The sequence below is a fragment of the Aulonocara sp. 'chitande type north' Nkhata Bay genome, linkage group LG22 (assembly GCF_057382095.1).
Source record: "Aulonocara sp. 'chitande type north' Nkhata Bay isolate Kocher_YH1m ecotype deep benthic linkage group LG22, A_spYH_male_GT1.1, whole genome shotgun sequence".
NCBI classification, from domain to species: domain Eukaryota; kingdom Metazoa; phylum Chordata; class Actinopteri; order Cichliformes; family Cichlidae; genus Aulonocara; species Aulonocara sp. 'chitande type north' Nkhata Bay.
In genome coordinates this window covers 13,938,222-13,958,337 of record NC_141364.1, presented here as the reverse complement: position 1 = coordinate 13,958,337, position 20,116 = coordinate 13,938,222, and the positions used below count along the sequence as shown (strand labels likewise).

At 40.7% G+C, this 20,116-nt stretch overlaps 1 protein-coding gene across 13 annotated transcripts in view; it reads right to left on the bottom strand.

The window, feature by feature from the left end:
- Positions 1-20,116, bottom strand: part of LOC147303781 (sodium bicarbonate cotransporter 3-like) — a 64,588-nt gene that overhangs the window by 25,980 nt on the left and 18,492 nt on the right. For all 13 annotated transcript variants that reach the window (XM_086279176.1, XM_086279168.1, XM_086279174.1 and 10 more), the window contains exons 2-3: positions 2,458-2,539; positions 603-749 (exon numbers count right to left, since the gene is read on the bottom strand). In XM_086279176.1, coding sequence (XP_086135302.1) covers positions 603-749; positions 2,458-2,539 — 229 coding nt within the window. The remainder of the gene's footprint in view (positions 1-602; positions 750-2,457; positions 2,540-20,116) is intronic.

Below are 20,116 nucleotides of genomic sequence, written 5' to 3'. Positions count from 1 at the left end.
ATTGACACTTTAAATGATAAAACCGTGCTTTAAAAATAAAAGTATCTTTTGTTAGTTGCACTGTTACAAGGCTCGATTCAGTCTTTCATCGAGTTCAAAGTACTGCTTGGTTGCTTACGAGTCTTACAGCTGGAATGACGCAGCAACTTCAATCACAAATGCGTACGCACATCACTTAAAATGCCGGAGCCTTCAGTCTGTGAGAGGCCGTTCACAGCCTTTTAGAGCTGCACTGTTTGACGTATGGAGAAAATCAGAGGGTTAAACAAAAGTAATTATCTAATTGCACACAGTGGCTACATTTTTTTTTAACTTAAGCTTTTTGTGGATGCTTTACTTAAAGATTTTATGTGGAGTTTTTCATTCATTATATTAAAAGATTCTACCTATTCTAGATTATAGGAGATTCTATTTAATATGTGAAGGAAGCCCATTAGTGTGCGGTAATAGATAAGGTAAGGTTCAAAGGTACACACTAGCTGCAAGCTACAATACTGTGGGATGGGATATAAGAAAACAGAGCAGACTAGAGAAAGAAAAGTAAAAAAAAAATGGCATGTGATATGGATGAAATTGCAATTAAGTTCAAAATAGTCGCCAACCATAAGTAGGAGAATCCCTGCCATCTTCTTTCCCCTCCTCGGAATCTCTATTCTTCTTCTTTCTTTGCTTGTGTCCTCTGTGGCGATGCCTCCGCTTACTCTCCCTCCCAAGAGGAACATGGACACCCACGTACACTGCTCTGTGGCCTAGGAAAAGTAAAGATGCAATATCTATTGACACACTGTATTACACTGTGACACAGCTTCTAATCTGCAAACACTTTACCAGCACCAATAATTGGATGTGAAAAAAGAGATTCATTGAAATTTTATTAATTATTGTCTGCTTGTGTAGGAAATAAAAGGAGGGGAGAAACGCCATTCAACCTCCTTATGCATGTTAACATAATCATTTGTCTGCCAGAGGACACGGTGCAACTTACCTGTTCCCAACACACCTGTTTGGAAGCCACAAACACAAAAACCAGCAGATCCAGAGTCAAGCAGAACATAAATGAGTGAATAAATAACTACACATAACAAATATTATAGAAATCTGTTTCTATTTTGTGTATCTGAAAGGAAAGAAAATATTGTTCAATATATGAGGATATGATTTTTAAATCAACAAATCCTGGCTCAAGTTTAAATGACCACAACTGCTATACATCTTGTTATAATGGATCTACATAAAATTTGAACTTTTTTTCTCTTCGGATAAAGAAGTAACAGTTCTATATCTAGCAAACCTGACAGATTCGAGGTATAACTCCTCGGGTATAACGACAGCATACAGCTCACAAACCACATGTGCAGCAACATTATTTTGTGCATTTTTTCGTGGACAATCCCGACACTGCAACTGTGCAGAGTGGAAATGCTATAGTCATTTCCTGCATATCGGTAGCTTAAATTTTTAACTTATAGAAAAAAATAATTAGATTGTGGAGCAGATCTCACGGCACATATACCATTCAAGTTCTCACTTGAAAAGGTCATCCATGCTCTCATTTCAGACTTCACTACAATAATGCACTTTACACCAACCATCAGTTACTATAAAATGTACAGGCTAGAGTTAATTAAAAATTTAGCTGCCAAGCTTTAAAAACATAGCAAAAGGAGTGATTTTCTTGTTGGCTTTTAAAGCTCTACGCTCCTCTCAGGCTCCTGCTTCACATCTGCAAGTTGCCGAGCTTATATAGGGATATAAGTGGAATTAAACACTAATATTAAAAAACACTAAACTATGTTGAAAAAGGTTTACACTGTGAAAGCAGTATCATATTTCCAGGGACACACACATTCAAGAAAAAAAGGCAATTAATTTCTTTCCTATTCTTTTGAGAGCTTCAAATAAAAAAAAAATATGGAGGAAAACCATAAACGTGACACCCCACACCAGTTTGATCTTCTCTTCATTATTGTTACTGCGACAAAGGAGCCATATTGCAAAAAGACAGCACCCCATTTTCACCCTGCATTTGCTACCAATACCCTTTTCTTTGTAGATGAGTCATCGTTCTTTGATCTGAATGGGAGGAGGATTAAAATCAAGAGAAAAGGATTGAGCGTAAGGGACACAAGCACAAGTCTAACAGATGGAGACAAACACCGAGAGCAAAGACAACAGAAAAAAGGCGCAGGAGATGAAAGAGCATGAAGAGAAGAAAAAAAATGGACAGCTTAGCTGGACAGAAAGCAGAGGGCTCCAGCAGTGCCTTAAAACTGAGATAATACTGAGAGGAAGTTATAGTTATGGATCCACTTGAAGAAAGATGCTTTTACTTGAATCTTGAAAGTGTTTCCACCTGATGAGTGCTGGCTTAATCCTACATTTCCATTACACAGTAAAGCACAAGAAATATCAATAGTTGCAAGAAAAATACTTGTGGTCTGGCAGTTTTAAACTTACTTTCAAAATCGTCTTTCTCATAGTTTGAGAGAGTGGCGAAGCTCGTCTTTCCGTGGTCAACAATCGCCTCCTCATCTAGACCCTGACAAAAAAAAAAAAAGAAGAGGTAAGAAGCTAAAAGAGGATTGATGGTTTGCATAAGAAAAAATGTGTATTTTCACATTAGTTATGCATTTTTTGTGTTTTATTTTCCCATTTTTTATGATTTTTTTTAGAAAACTCGACCCTAAAAGCTTTTATGCTTTGATAGATGATCAAGGGACACCTTGATCACTCTGCAGGGGTTTAAAGCAGAAATAACAATGTCAGAAAATCACCTGTGAGGTGGGTGAACAAGTTGTTTTTGGATTTGTATATATACCCCATAGTCAATAATGCTGCAGCTTTGCATTTAAGCTCATAAGTACAACAAGCTTTTTGGTTTTACACACAGCTAATAGCTCATTTCCAGACCACTTAACATGGCAGTCAAGAGAATTAACTTTGCCAATGATCTGCACAAAAGTGCAATTACGGGCACTTAATGAGCAGTAGACAGATAACACATCTTATTTTCCCTCAATGAAATAACATAGTCAAACAGGTTAAATTTAGACCAAGTCTTTAACAACCCTGTCCACTGTATAATGCAGGACGGTATCACTTGCTGTTTTATTATCTATGTGCCATTTTCCTCAAACTAATTAGTCTGTATTGTACTATATATTAATTGTTGTAGTCCATGCAATTAAGGTTATGTTTCACAGCAACATCAAGAGGCTGGCTGGAGTCATTTAAAAAAAAAAAAAAAAAGAGAGAGAGAGAACATGACCTTAGTGAACATAATTAGCTTGATATCACTAGCATGGACACATCTAGAGATAAGGAGTTTGCAACAGTGAGGACATAAAAGCTGTCAGGACACATAAAAACAAAGCCACATATCATTAACATTTCTTTATCAAATAATAGCACCCATAAAATCAGTATTACAGCACAGCAGCACACATTATCACACATGTGCTATACTGGTGAGGACACAACTGCCCCATTGATCGCCCAGAGCATTAATCATTTACCAGTATAGGGGTAACCTGAACCTTCAACGTGAAGGCGGCCCAATCTTTACACTAACTTTAAACCAAACCGCACCTCAAAAAATGTGAAATGCTCTCACAAGTGCACAGGTGTAACGAGACAAATTCACACCTAAATAGACAAAAACAACAGACTTGAGAGATGCTTTGCTGGAAAAAGTCTGGGTGTGTCTAACACTGGAAAATACCAGGTGACACACATTGTACTGAGGCAACAACCACAACAATGAGAGGCGGGGGGGGGGCAATTTGTCAATTGATTCTCAAATCAAACCCCCAGTGTCACTGTGAATCTATTCGGCAAATCAAACTAGGCAGATCAATTTACTTTAACCATTACACCTCTGAGACACTGCATTTGTGAAGGGGGCACCTCCGACAATTTCAATAACTTCAGCTTATTTGCAAGGGAGAAAATCAACAGAAGATGGGGTTGTCCCGTCATAACAGGAAAATATTACATTTTACCGGTACATAAAACATTACATAAATATTACATTTAAGGCTATTAAATAGCTGATTTAAATTTCACAATAGATATAAAAAGACTTCAACATCACAATGTGGCACAGGTTCCTGAGTGCTGTTGTATGTGTCAACTCACTGAGTGAGAGGTAAAAGTAAGAAAGAGCAGCTTCTGTCAGTGGTTTGACGCTACGTAAAGCAAATATTGAAACGGTTTCAATCAGTTTCACTTTTGACAAAACTAACATTAACTATAAAAAGGTATCGTGATCAGGAAGGAACAGCTTTTTTTTAGCCAGACATGCATATAGACTCAAAGAGTGAGCTAATCCTAGCTCTGACTGTCAGGCTGATACAAAACAGAGATACCCAGTATTAGGTCTGAGATAAACCAATCCTTGTAGCTAGGATAATATATTTTCTTTCAGGTTTTTTATACAAATAAGGTTGAGAAAAGGATGAAGACTATAGCAACCAAAAATCTTAAGTTAATCTAATTCCTTATTATATTTGTAATATAATTATTTTTCTGCGACCTCACAAATATGTGACCTTCAGTATCTTATGTAAGTCACGCATAACAAGAAAACATTTCAACAAATACAAATCATCTGCTCTCATGCCTTAAGGACAAACACTTTGACGCAATACAATTCCCAATTGGAGGAGCCCGTCAACCCCTTCAGCCAATCACAGAGAGGCACAGCTGCCATGCAGGAGTGAGTGGAAACAAAAGGTGATGCTAGACATATGCTGGAAAGATACACGACACCTGAATGATATCACGGCCTTGTGTGCCACAGCATCTCAGTCATCTCTGCTATTCACACTTAGTTTCTTTCATTTTGATGGAAAGCACATACTCTTCTGCTCTCCCTCGTCCGTTATTGGCCTACTTGTATGAATGCGTCTTTAATGACATTCAGATATCGACACACATTTCCACCTACAATGAATGATGCCATCTGTGACTGAGCTTGTGTGAGCACTTATAAGTTTGGGAGCTTGCGTGTTTCTCAGTTGTTGGTGAATTTATATGATAATGAGGCACACTGCTCTCTGGCAGTGCCTTGATGGGGAGCAGTAATGATTCAGCGTAGGGAGAAGCACAGCAAGAAATTAATCTGTGTCTCTCTAGTAACTGCTGTTCTTTCCAAACAGCACAGCATGAAGGTTCAGTAAAAGTGACCAACAGTGACTAAACTGGAACGGGTTTCTCCTTGTCATTCGTGATCAAAAAGTGCCAAGAAATATAACTAAGTGGGTGCCACACATCCAAGACGGAAGTTTGGCATTTAGTTGTTGACATCCTGTTTTTATATTTGTTTGTTTTATTCAGATGTGACTATTTGGAGGAAAAAGTACAGCTAAGGAGATTAGCTAATGCTAGCTGGCCTAGACAAGTTGCATCTATAATTCATTGTGATATTAAATGGAAGGCTGATTTTGGATAGCAAAAAGCAGGCTAAATATATGTACCCAATACCTCTTGGAGAAATTGGACAGCTAACTGTTTTTTTGCCAGGTGCAGAAAACCCCCAACTGGGAGCCGTGGGTGAGGCACTTTGATATTCTTTACCATGGCAACCAACCAAACTCAGGTGTTGCAAATATCTGATCAGCCAGGAGCAAAGACAATGATCCTCCAAGCATTATTTTTCTTATTAGTATTATCTTGTCTGCGGATATCATTTGTTACAGGTATGGACACTAGAGAGTAGCCATATCCAATTCTCCCATATTGTTATTGTCCCATACTGTAACATCTAGTCCTTTTACTGAATCAGAACTCTGGGGTGATCCAGTGACCGCTGCGAAAGAGCAGCTGACAATCAGGGAAAGACCAGATGACAGACTGGAAAGACTGCTGACAGGAGGAAATAGACCCTAATGGGGCTGGTGTGGGTTAGCACCTCATACCAGCAGGACCCAGCGCTTTTTAGCATACTTGGGTACACCCAATATTGCTACAGAAATCTCAAAGGAAAAGATACCCCTAGGGTCTGCCTTTCCGTATGGATTTAATGGCAATGAACCATGGAACGTAACCAATGATCAGCCAGCATTGCAAATAATGGACCATCAATGGAAAGGAAAGAATTCTGCAAAACTGCATTTGTGACTGGTCAAAACTAACAACTGACATGGGCCTTAAAATCCACCAAGGCAGGAAGAAGTGCCTCAGCAAGCTGAGAAAGGGGTCTTGCATTGACACATACTTTTTAAGAAGTCAAATTGAAGTCCAGAGGCAGGAGAATCCCCACAGTCCTTAGGGTATCAGCACCCCGTTCGAAGTTCATTGTCATACAGACCTCCCCAATAGTCTCCTGATTGGAACTCAGTCAAATCCAGCCAGTAGCAGTTCCCAAACTTGAGCTTAGCCAGCCACACCCAATATTAGATTCTAGCACAGGGCCCGGCCATTTAATATCAGCCCCTAGCTTAGAGTTTAGCCATCAACAGCTAGCAACACATTTGTGTACAGATGTAAGCCAGCCACAATCAACACCATGTTCCAGCCCAGAGCTCATCCAGAAGCAGCCAACAGAATCTTCGAACACTGAGTCTAGCCAAGCACTGCCAGCAAGGGAAAGGAAGATGGAAGGTAGGAAAGATCAGATTATGTGGCCCAGATCCAGTGAGAAAAGAAAGTGGGAAACCATTGACTCGGAACTGGCTCTTATACTAGATGAACAAATGGGTCCAGTTTAAAGGAAGTTGGAGAACCTGGGAACCATCATCTACAGCTATGGGGCCGAGCGATTTGGGGTAAAGAACAAGACTCAGAGACAGCAGAAAGGCCCTTTAAACCAGGTAAAGTCCAGGAGACAGTAGGAAATTGACAGATTAGTGAAAGAGAGCAGACAACTGAGGAAACAGTGGAGGAGGGCCTATGAGACAGAAAGGGAGGAACTCACTGCCCTGCAGGAGGAAATAAGGCAACAACTTACTAAGCTGCGAAGAGCAGAACACCTCACACCCATACAACTTTGTTAAGGGCCTTTTTGTCAAAGAGAAGAGCGGGTGCTTCAAAATGCCCATAAAAGACCTGGAAGATCATCTGAGGAAAACTTACTCTGAGGATTGGAGGCATGAGCCAGTTACCATTCCAAGTGATATGCCGCCTATCCAGGCACCTGAACACCAAATGGACATAAGACCGCCTACATGGAGTAAAGTGGAGAAGGTAGTGAAGCAGGCAAGAGCAGCATCAGCCCCAGGACCTAATGGCATCTCATATAGGCTAAATAAAAACACCCCACAAGTTCTCAAATACCTGTGGAAGCTGATGAAGGTAGTGTGGCAGAAAGGAGTGATTCCAAAGGCTTGGCGAAAAGCAAAAGGTATTCTGATCCCTAAGGAGAAGAACTCCTCATCCATCAGCCAGTTTTGCAGATCAGCCTGCAGAACTTAGAGGGAAAGATCTTTAGTGTCTTGGCCCAAAGATTATCTACTTTCCTACAAAGAAACAACTACAGGGAGTGCAGAATTATTAGGCAAATGAGTATTTTGTCCACATCATCCTCTTCATGCATGTTGTCTTACTCCAAGCTGTATAGGCTTGAAAGCCTACTACCAACTAAGCATATTAGGTGATGTGCATCTCTGTAATGAGAAGGGGTGTGGTCTAATGACATCAACACCCTATATCAGGTGTGCATAATTATTAGGCAACTTCCTTTCCTTTGGCAAAATGGGTCAAAAGAAGGACTTGACAGGCTCAGAAAAGTCAAAAATAGTGAGATATCTTGCAGAGGGATGCAGCAGTCTCAAAATTGCAAAGCTTCTGAAGCGTGATCATCGAACAATCAAGCATTTCATTCAAAATAGTCAACAGGGTCGCAAGAAGCGTGTGGAAAAACCAAGGCGCAAAATAACTGCCCATGAACTGAGAAAAGTCAAGCGTGCAGCTGCCAAGATGCCACTTGCCACCAGTTTGGCCATATTTCAGAGCTGCAACATCACTGGAGTGCCCAAAAGCACAAGGCGTGCAATACTCAGAGACATGGCCAAGGTAAGAAAGGCTGAAAGACGACCACCACTGAACAAGACACACAAGCTGAAACGTCAAGACTGGGCCAAGAAATATCTCAAGACTGATTTCTCTAAGGTTTTATGGACTGATGAAATGAGAGTGAGTCTTGATGGGCCAGATGGATGGGCCCGTGGCTGGATTGGTAAAGGCAGAGAGCTCCAGTCCGACTCAGACGCCAGCAAGGTGGAGGTGGAGTACTGGTTTGGGCTGGTATCATCAAAGATGAGCTTGTGGGGCCTTTTCGGGTTGAGGATGGAATCAAGCTCAACTCCCAGTCCTACTGCCAGTTTCTGGAAGACACCTTCTTCAAGCAGTGGTACAGGAAGAAGTCTGCATCCTTCAAGAAAAACATGATTTTCATGCAGGACAATGCTCCATCACACGCGTCCAAGTACTCCACAGCGTGGCTGGCAAGAAAAGGTATAAAAGAAGAAAAACTAATGACATGGCCACCTTGTTCACCTGATCTGAACCCCATTGAGAACCTGTGGTCCATCATCAAATGTGAGATTTACAAGGAGGGAAAACAGTACACCTCTCTGAACAGTGTCTGGGAGGCTGTGGTTGCTGCTGCACGCAATGTTGATGGTGAACAGATCAAAACACTGACAGAAACCATGGATGGCAGGCTTTTGAGTGTCCTTGCAAAGAAAGGTGGCTACATTGGTCGCTGATTTGTTTTTGTTTTGTTTTTGAATGTCAGAAATGTATATTTGTGAATGTGGAGATGTTATATTGGTGTCACTGGTAAAAATAAATAATTGAAATGGGTATATATTTGTTTTTTGTTAAGTTGCCTAATAATTATGCACAGTAATAGTCACCTGCACACACAGATATCCCCCTAAAATAGCTAAAACTAAAAACAAACTAAAAACTACTTCCAAAAACATTCAGCTTTGATATTAATGAGTTTTTTGGGTTCATTGAGAACATGGTTGTTCAATAATAAAATTATTCCTCAAAAATACAACTTGCCTAATAATTCTGCACTCCCTGTATATTGACACATCAGTGCAGAAGGCTTGCATCCGGGGCTTCTCGGGATATCTGGAACATGCCAGCATCATCTGGCACCAGATTCAAACTGCCAAGAAAGAACAAAGAGACCTTCATGTGGTCTTTTTAGAACTTGCCAACGCCTTTGGGTCAGTTCCGTACAAGATCTTGTGGATGACTTTCAACTATTTCAGCGTACCAAACCATATCACAGGACTGGTCAAGACCTACTTTCAGGATTTACAGTTTTGTGTGACAGCTGAGAACACCACCACAGCCTGGCAGCACCTGGGAATTGGAGTTATGGTAGGCTGCACGATTTCCCCTCTGGGATTTATCATGGCAATGGAATTGATCATGCGGGAATCTCGGTGGGTAGTGGGAGGTGAAAGACTCAAGAGTGGCCTTTGTCTTCCTCCCATTGGAGCCTACATGGATGACATGACCATCATTACAACAACAAAACCATGTACTAGGCCATTGCTGCAGAAGCTCCAGGAAAACATAGAATGGGCAGGAATGGAGTTTAAGCCAAGTAAATCTCGCAGCATCTGCATCATAAAAGGAAAACTGACAGCTGAGCAATTCTATATCGGTGGAGAACCAATTCCAACAGTCTTAGAGAAGCCCATAAAGAGCCTGGGACGGTGGTATAACAGAGACTTTAATGATACGTGGCAACTAGCACTCACAGACTCCCGGGACCCCATAGTGAGAGGCACTGCTCCCACCCGAGCAACGGGGAGGAAGTGGACCCCAACCTCATCTGTGCTACAGGCCAAATCTGCTCTCTGGCATCGTGACGTGGTGGGTCATGTCCAACAGGGCAGAGGATTTGGTCTTGGAGCAGTAACACCTCGGTGGCAACTGAACATCGAAAAATGGTGAAGGAGGTGCGTCGACAGGAGGAAACACCCAGACATGCCAGAGCCAAGCAGGGCCGCTGGATGAATTGGGAGAGTGTGGAAAAGAGGAAATCTGGGGAATGGAGTCTAATAGACTAATTTTCGTCATCAATGTGACATACGATGTGCCACCTTCCCCAATAAATCTGCAGCTGTGGTTTGGAAAGGACCCATCCTGCCCCCTGTGTACAGTCCCAGCCACACTCAAGCACATCTTGGTTGGTTGTACGACTAGCCTTACTCAGGGCAGATATACATGGAGACACAACCAGGTCCTCAGGTGTCTAGCAGAGAAAGTTGAGTGCAAAAGAAAATCCATCAACGCTCAACCTTTCACGAACCAAGAGGATCGTTGGCTTTCATCAACATTTGTCCAGGAGGGAGACAAGTCGAGGGCAAGCCCCTCAACCCCGGACCTGGGCCTGCTGAAGGTTGCCAGGGATTGGCAGATGCAAGTGGACTTGGATCAGAAGCAAATTTTCCAGCAGGGATTGTAACAACTACTCTACGACCAGACCTCGTCCTTTGGTCTAGCGCCCAAAAACTTGCATACATCATTGAGCTGACAGTACCATTTGAGGAAGCATTTGAGCGTAAGAAGCTACGGTATGACAACTTGGCAGCTGAGGCAGAGGACAGAGGCTGGAGGATCAAGGTGCGCCCGGTGGAAGTGGGATGCAGGGGCTTTGTTGCCAGTAAAACAGCAACATTGTTAAGAGAGATTGGGATCAGAGGACAGGCGCAACGGCAGGCTATAAGAGAATTAGCTAACACTGCTGAGAGGACCAGTCACTGGCTATGGCTAAAAAGGGCTGACATCATTTGGGCAGCTAAGGCAGTAAGCTAACCGCGAGAGAAAAAAAAATAATTCCGCTCTTCTCCCCTCTGCTCTTGTTCCCTTTTCTGGGAGGGAGTGGGGGGGTAGAGCGTACCTCCTGATCCGGCGGGGAGGTGTGGGAAGCCAGATTGGGCGCACCCCTTCCGGCTCTCCTCTCTCCTATCTTGTCTTTTTGTCTTACTTCTCTCTATCACCTTTTCTATCCCTTTGAGGAAGTTACCTCCTTAGTATTTATAGAGCCTAACTATTATTTCTCAGTTGCAGTGAATAGATAGTGGAAAATAACTATACAAAACTAAACAGAAGAAAGAAGAAGAGAAATAACAATTTAATATAAACTAGTGACACACTCCGGGGTAGGGCTGGGCGATATGACCCAAAATTCATATCTCGATATTTTTTAGCTGGATGGCGATATAAGATATATATCTCGATTTTTTTTTTTTAAGCCATAAAGTAAGAACAAAAAGAGAGTTCTTAGTCAAAGCTGTGTCCCAGATGTCACACAGGCACTTTTATTAACATACAGCACAGATGTACATGAAAAATTACTCAAAATTAAATTATGAGCATTCATTAAATAATAATGCTCCATAAATAAAAGAAAACAAGGTTGTTTTTGTGCTAAACAAAGAGCTCACAATTGTGCAGTCAAAATGTAAACTAAAAGACGCTGAGCGTAATAACAAAGACAGACAGATTTCACAGCTGCTCTGTTCCCAAGTTTTACTGTGTGACTGATAGCCTGGAGTTTGAAATCCGCTTCATAACCACGTCTCTTACAGGTGCCATTTATGGTCCTTATACACACACAATACGGTAATATTACGTTGATGCACAGTACGTATCACTCCGCGAAGCTCTTCGGTAGCCGTAATGCGCCGACAATCTATCAAGCGGTGCAGCTCCGTAGCTTACCAAAGTCGTACTCAAACATTTTTGACAGACTGCTGAGCGCCGTGTACCACATAAAATCGGTTCGCGGCCATCAAGCACAACCAGAATTCATACATAAGGCGCGCTATCAACTTTTGAGAGAATGAAAGGATTTTAGGGTTAGCGCTGTTAGCTCGTTAGCGCGGTTAGCTCGTTAGCATGTTTAGCTCGTTAGCACGTTGACGCCGTCCAGCCCCACGCATGGGGCGATGCGCAGTAACTCGTTAACGGAGATTTGCCGTGTCCGTCTTGTCGCTGCCTGCACGTGAAGCGATGGGGTAGGAGGGGGAGTTGTCTTCAGTGAAGGCGAGGCGGAGTAACGTTGCGTAGAGACAAAAGTGGACGAAAGAGAGGCAAACTTGCAGCTCCACAACTATAATTATAACGTAACATAGACTATATCGATATAAAGGATATTGTCACATCTTATATCTCGTATAAAAATATATCGATATGTTTTAAAAACTCGATATATCGCCCAGCTCTACTCCGGGGCCTGATCAACCCTGGCAGGGCCTCCTTGGATGAGGGTGTCTAGTGATAATTGTCGAAGCACCCAATGAATCCAAGGTCCACTACTGACGATGTGTCCAAATTTCAATATGATAATCTAGATCAGATCTCTAATCCCTAAACCTAATCAAGGGGAAAAAAAGATGGCATATTAGCTTGGGTAAAAGACTGAAAGTTGAGACACACAAAATGTGTGCTGCTGTTAAGTTTCTGGGCTGTCTTTCCTCATAACAGCCATCCTTCAAGCTTCTCTCCATTTAAAGCAATGCATTATCAGGGACTGTAACATCTAGTCCTTTTACTGAATCAGATTCAGCAATTTTATAGGTTGCACACAGATCAGCTGTCTATTTGTTTGTGTCAAAAACTTTATAGCTGTTAATTACCTGAAGAAAAAAAAAAAAAGCACTAAATGCAGTGATCGGCGTGGAAGTGAGGGTCTCTATCTGATAGTGTCGCTAGAATTTTTAGCATCTTGCAAAAACAAGGCGCTCCAATTAAAAACTTAATACCATAATATGATGGTACTGTGCTTTTTGGACAAAGGAAGAAAACCTTTCAGTTTAATAAGCCGGCTAAATAACCAGCACCCTGAAAGGATCAAAGTATTCAAGGTAAATGAGTTTCGATTTAACCTCCAACAATATTTTTAATATTATTATATTTTCAGTATTATCCTTCTTATCTTATCCTAAAAATCATATTACTTTTTTCTTTTGACAAAGCTGACATTACTGTTATACAATCAGCTATGTTCCAAAGGCCAATATGTTTATAACAGCTAACATTTTTAAAATGCTTAAGCTAGCATAATGTTATATATGCTATACCTCATGGAAATTATAGAAAAGTATTAAGAAACCACTTCAGTCTTTCAACAAAATATCTTTAGATATACATTAACAAATAGTCTTCCACTGCTATGTCAGTGATTTAATATGACCTTTTAATAATTATATTTTGAATTTAGAATTTCTGTAAAATGGCGTCCCTATCGCAGACTTGTCTTGAGAGACTTTACTTTACTCCGCACCTACACATGAGCCCTTCAGGCAGACTTCAAACGGATGTCAGAGAACTATAACTGGGCAGACTACCCGTGCATGGGTCTGCAGCTGTTCGTGTCTACAACTAGGGCTGCTCGATTATGGCAAAAATGATAATCACGATTATTTTCACTGAAATTGAGATCTCGATTATTTGACGATATTTATTTAACCCTTTAAGACCTACCATAGAACCAAGTCCGCCAGAGCTTATATTATATTTTTACATGTTGTAGTGCCATTTGTGGGAGCATTTCAAGTTGCTATACAACTATTATAGCCCATATTTTAATAATATGTATGCATTAAGTCCATAGTAACTACATTAATTGCAAAAAAGTGCAATAAACTACAAAAAAAAAATTGAAAATCATTTTTGTTTTTTTTGCATATATTTCTACTTGGAGAAATTTAAGAGGCTTATCCTTCAAAACTTTAAATACAAAAAAGTTGCAAAAAATAGTTTACAACAGGAAATTTATTTTGAGTGTCTTCATAGTTTTATTTTGGAGATACATCAATTTTTATATACTGCAGGAAAAACGAAAAAACAATCCTATGATGCAAATTTGCAAAGAAAACAGCATCAAAATAAACTATTTCCAGCAGTGCAATTCGAGTTCTAAGCATCCCAGAAACTATTCAGAAAAGTCAAACATGACCAGTATAGGCTTTTAAGGCCTACAAGTAAAAAAACTACAATTTCCGCGAAAATGACGTCACTTCCGGTTTCGGGCAGGAAATGGCGGACATGTGACAGTTCGCGCTGACGTCTGTTTAACTGTGGGAAGTGTTACGAACAGCTGATCGGATCGGCAAAGCGTGTTTCTGGAATATTATGTTTTTGTTCCTGCAAGCGCTTTTTATGCAGTTTTTGCAAAGCTTTATGTGGAAGGAAACCGTGACCGAGGACAAGCTGATGGCATCAGATGTAAGTACAACTCCTCCGGTTTCATATGCAAAACAAATTATTGCGCTAGCTTACGCGGCCCAGGTTCTACAGGGATTTAAAAATAGTTATGCAAAACGGAGCGTGCTGCTCTGACCGGATCTAAAGGGTTAACAATGACTTTAAAAAATAATATAAAATAGTGTGCAACACCACTGAAGTTTTTTTTACCTCTCTTTTCAACCAACGGCAGTCACTCTCCTCTCCAAATAACTTCTGCTTAGCTTTCCGAGCTTCCCTCGGGTCCTCTTAATCAGCGGTCTCCAACCTTTTTTGCGCCAGGGACGGTTTATGCCTGACAATATTTTCACGGACCGGCCTTTAAGGTGTCGCGGATAAATGAGGGAGGGGCCAATAATCGGCTCAGTCATTTTTAATGATCGTTGAAAGCCCAGATCGTAATCGTGATTAAAATTCGATTAATTGAGCAGCCCTATCTACAACCAAGTGTAATAACTGCCTAAAGGGATGCCAATTAGTCTCTTGTGGCCATTTGAGGCCACTAAAGACCATTTGTGGAACCTTTCATGTTAGTACATATGTGTGATGGCTTAATTTTTCATCCCCAGAGGCTTATGCTTAGCAAACGAAAGATGACTAACATATTAAAGTCACCCTATTTTTTATTTTTTTTTTGATCAAGGTCTTTTTATTGAACTAAGAATTGCTTCAGAACAGTGTAACTAAAACCCAGCCAGAGAGGAAAGAAGAGATAAAATAAAATAAAATTACAGATAAAAAGTAAATAATAAAATAAATGAACAACAGCAAGGGGAAAAAAAAAAAAAAAAAACATTCACACGCACACTAAGCGATAGTATCCGGACTTAATCTTTCAAAGTAAGTGAGAAAAGGTTGCCATGTGTCATAAAACCTCCGAACCGAACCTTTTACAGTGTAGCGGATCTTTTCCAGCTGAGTATAGTACATGACATCCTTAACCCATTGCCCATATACAGGTGGAAGTGGCTCTTTCCATTTCAATAATATCATTCTACGGGCCAAAAGAGTGCAAAAGGCCAGAAGATCAGAGTGTGATTTGGAAAGACTGGCATCACAAAGCGTCACCCCAAAAGTAGCTATAAACGGGCAGGGTGCATTTGGAACACCAAATACGTTGGAAATGGTTTCAAATATGCTTTTCCAAAAGCTACCCAGTTTTGGACATGCCCAGAACATGTGAAAAAGGGAAGCAGGCTCTCGTTTTCACCGGTCACATGTGGGGTCAAACCAATCCTTGATTTTGCTCAGTCTAGCTTTAGACCAATGGAGACGGTGAACCACTTTGAACTGAATCACCACATGTTTAAGGCAAATAGATGACGAAGAAATTCTATTGATTATCTTATCCCAAGTCTCATCTGCAATCCGTTGGCCAAGATCACTTCCCCATCGTTCCCTAAGTGATTGCAATGTGGACAGCCTAAAATTACTTAACAGCTCATAAACATCACTTATAACCCGCTTGGCATTTGGTTTAAAATCAAAACTATCAACCAAAAGGGATGGAGGTGGACAGGACGGAAAGCACTCAGTATTAGAGGCAACAAAATTCCTGAGTTGTAGATACCTGAAAAAGTGTGACTGAGGGATCTTGAACTTGTTCACCAGCTGTTCAAATGAGGAAAAGATATTGTCTGTGAAAAGAGCAGTCACTGATGTTATTCCAAGTTTTGTCCATATGTTAAATGCCTTGTCCGTTAAGGATGGGGAGAACATGCAATGTCTATGCGGTGGTGCATTAAGAGAGAGTTCAGTCTGTTTAAAGTGCCTTCTGAGCTGATACCATAATTTCAGTGAGTGGACAACAAGAGGATTCGTGGTGAAGCTGGAGATCTGTCCCGCCAGAGGTAATCTGGCACACAGCAAAGACACCAGGGAGGATTGACTCACCGACAGCTGCTCCAGTGTTACCCATGATGATGATAAATTATCATGGTCTTTTATCCAGTACAATAATGCCCTTATATTAGCTGCCCAGTAATAAAACAAAAGATTTGGGAGTGCTAAGCCTCCTGCGCTCCGCGGTCTTTGTAATACACTCTGTTTCAGCCTAGGTGGTTTTTGTTCCAAATGAAGGAGGAGATTTGACTATTTAGATTATTAAAAAATGACTTAGTTAAAAAAATTGGAAGACACTGAAAAAGATATACAAATTTAGGAAATATAGTCATCTTAATGATATTTAATCTACCACCCAGCGAAAGAGGCAAGGACTCCCACTTTGGTAAATGGTAAATGGCCTGTATTTATATAGCGCTTTACTAGTCCCTAAGGACCCCAAAGCGCTTTACATATCCAGTCATCCACCCATTCACGCACACATTCACACACTGGTGATGGCAAGCTACATTGTAGCCACAGCCGCCCTGGGGCGCACTGACAGAGGCGAGGCTGCCGGACACTGGCGCCACCGGGCCCTCTGACCACCACCAGTAGGCAATGGGTGAAGTGTCTTGCCCAAGGACACAACGACCGAGACTGTCCAAGCCGGGGCTCGAACCGGCAACCTTCCGATTACAAGGCGGAAGGTTGCCGGTTCCCAACTCTTGAGCCACGATCGCCCTTTCCAAAATCCTCTTTTAGCTTAGACAATAAAGGAAGATAATTAGTTTTATACAAGTCTCTATGGTTCTGCGTAATCCAAATGCCCAAGTATTGAACTTGTTATAGCTGAGTTTGAAAGGTGCTAAAATAGTTCCCCGGTTATTGTACCTAAAGGCATTGCCTCGCTTTTCCCGAAATTCACCTTATATCCGGAAATTGTCCCGAATTCCTTAAGTACATCTAAAAGTTTAGGAAGGCTATTTGAAGGGTTGGAAATAAACAAGAGCATGTCGTCGGCATAAAGAGAGACTTTATGCTCGACATCCCCACGACGTATTCCCTCTACCTCAACAGTGTCTCAGAGCAATAGCTAGCAGTTCAATTGCGATGGCAAAAAGGAGAGGTGACAAAGGGCACCCCTGTCGTGTGCCACGCTGAAGCTGAAAAAAGGGGGACAGACTATTGTTGGTCCGAATGGCCGCTACAGGGTCACAGTACAATACTTTTATCCAGGATACAAAATTACTCCCGAGGCCAAATTTTTCAAGCGTATGGAAAAGAAAGTCCCATCTCACCCGATCAAATGCTTTCTCAGCATCAAGTGAAATAACAGTTTCCAATATAGTACCTTTGACATGGCTATAGATTATATTTAATAAACGTCTAATATTAAAAAACGAGTACCTGTTTTTGATAAAGCCTGTCTAATCGGGTGAGATAATGGAGGGCAGATGTTTCTCTAAACGGCAGGCCAACACTTTAGCAAGGATTTTGGTGTCCGTGTTCACCAAAGATATTGGACGGTATGAGCCACAATCTAAATGATCCTTATCCTTTTTTAGAATTAGGGAGATCACTGCTTGACGCATTGTTGGAGGCAAGGATTGTGAGAGGAAAGATTCTTCAAAAGTTGATTTTAACAATGGATTCAATTGGTTAGAAAACTTCTTTAAAAAAATCAGAAGGATACCCGTTGGGGCCAGGTGATTTTCCAGACTGCATACTCCATATGGCCATGTCAATTTCAGCATTAGAAATGGGCTCCTCCAAACTGGTGGCCGCATTGTCTCCTAAGGAAGGGATATCAAGTTTCTCAAAGAAATTTTCTAGTGCCAGGTCATCCTTAGCCGGGGGGGAGCTGTATAAAGTCTGATAGTATTTAAAAAAAAACTATTATTTATACCCTGGTTATCCGTGCACCTTATTCCCTGGTCATTCCGGATCTCAGGGATAGCTTGATTAGCTGTTCTTTGTCGTAGCTGATGAGCTAGCAGCTTGCCTGTTTTTTCTCCATGTTTATACGAGTAGCTACGCAACTTCGAAATTAGATACTCAGCCTGTTTTAAAGTCACCTTTTAAAGGTCAAGAGCCAAATTTGCAATTCATTTCAACAGTGAGCTTCATTTAAAAAAATCCAAATCTTGTAATACAATAATAAAGGCACCTCACTTCTGTATATAGAATTACTGTAAATTTTCAAAGCAAATGAAAAGATATTTTTCAGATTGAATATGAAATCTAACTAGCATAAAATGTGAGATATTTATTTATGAAGAACTGTCTCAAAAATTCTATTAAATAATTCTGGTAGCAGTCTAGTTAACACTATGGATGCCGCTGTCTTCAGGAATCACATGAACCAATGTTTACAAACAAGGCATGTGAAGCTAGTTGGCTCATACATTATAATAAAATCTGTTAATTTTACTGCATAAACTACAGTTTGTATACAAACCCCCTTTGTCATGCATTCAGAGTATGTTGTTTACTGTTACATGCATGTTAGTGTGTTAAACATGTCTTTGGTGCCCTCGACCTTGCGTTGCTTGGTACAATTTAAGAACCCATGATGCAACATGTCACATAGCTTTCTTGAAAATAAACCCCACACTGTCAGTCACAATCCCCAGGCTGGGGGGCGAGGGGGTTTATTCCTCCTCCGGCTCAACCACAGCTGTGCTTTGTAGCCATAATGACCAGTGTTACTGAGGAGGACTCAGAGACCAGAAGAGTAGACAGCTGAGTGAAAAAAGCCACTATATAATGTCATCAGTGTAGGGGTGTTAACAGAAGACAGATGTGTTTCTGGCTGCATCTGGCCACCATATGTACCTATAGCGTAAAGTTCTTTATCATTAAAATAAAAACGTGTGCAGTCTATAAGAGTCTAAAAGCAAAGCAACTTGAGCTTGTTTTGCTTCAGTTTTGAATCAATAAACAATATAAATCCAATATTTCATCCAGCTAGGTGATACTGGTCATCATCCAGCTCAATAATTAACAAAGCTGCTAGTAATGATTTGATGATTTATCGGTTATGAATATCTATCAAATTGCATTTTACCTTTTCTAACTCTTAACAATAAAAGGCTGGTACGGTGTGTTGTGTGTTTACATGGTAATATCACCAATGTGCAGTCAGTTTTATGGACGAGTGGAGATTTACAGCTCACATCATGCTTTAAGAGTAAACAAAAGCCATTTGTGTTGATTCAATGAGCTAGGCACACAATCTGTATGAACTCACCATTTAGAAGGGGATTTATCAAAAGGTAAAATAAAGGCGAAATGTACCAGCAAATATTCATTTATTGTTCAAGATTTTCTTTTAGGAAATTAGGGTGACTTACACACACACACACACACACACACACGCACACACACGCACACACACGCACACACACGCACACACACGCACGCGCGATCAAGATGTAAATACAATACAACAGCATTTGATAAACATTGGTTAGTTGTGCTCTATATTAATATATTACTGTAAGGTTTACCTTAAATTGCACTTCCAGCCTCAGTTGAATTAGAATATTGGACACATTGTTTGAACTAACACACTGCATTTGTTTTGTGCAAATGTTACTAATGTGACTAATGACAAAAAAAATATCTTTTTAATCCTTGAAACTTATTAAAAGTAGCACGAGTTTAAAAACGAAACTCCTCAGTAACAAAACACCAATGGAACTAGCAAACAAATTAATCTAATTAACAGATTACTAAAAAAAGAAGTCTTCTCATTCTATTTGATTCATTGCTTCACTTTAAGCCGTCAACAAATTTAAGCTAATTTCATCATTAACAACGTGCAGGGTGACCTCATTTCTTTTACTGTGTTTGTGAGGGAGTAAAATAACGGCTCGGCTGCCAAACACCTCTTCAGCAAAACAGACAGTGAATGAAACAACCACCCAACAACACAACAGACCTTGGTCCGTCTAATCTTAATTCTTTGCCAACCCTGCTGTACTGGGATCTGATCCAAAGAAGAGGAAATGACGCAAGAGTACATAGTGAGAAACCTGTCCTCAGAATACCATCTCTGTCTCACAAATGC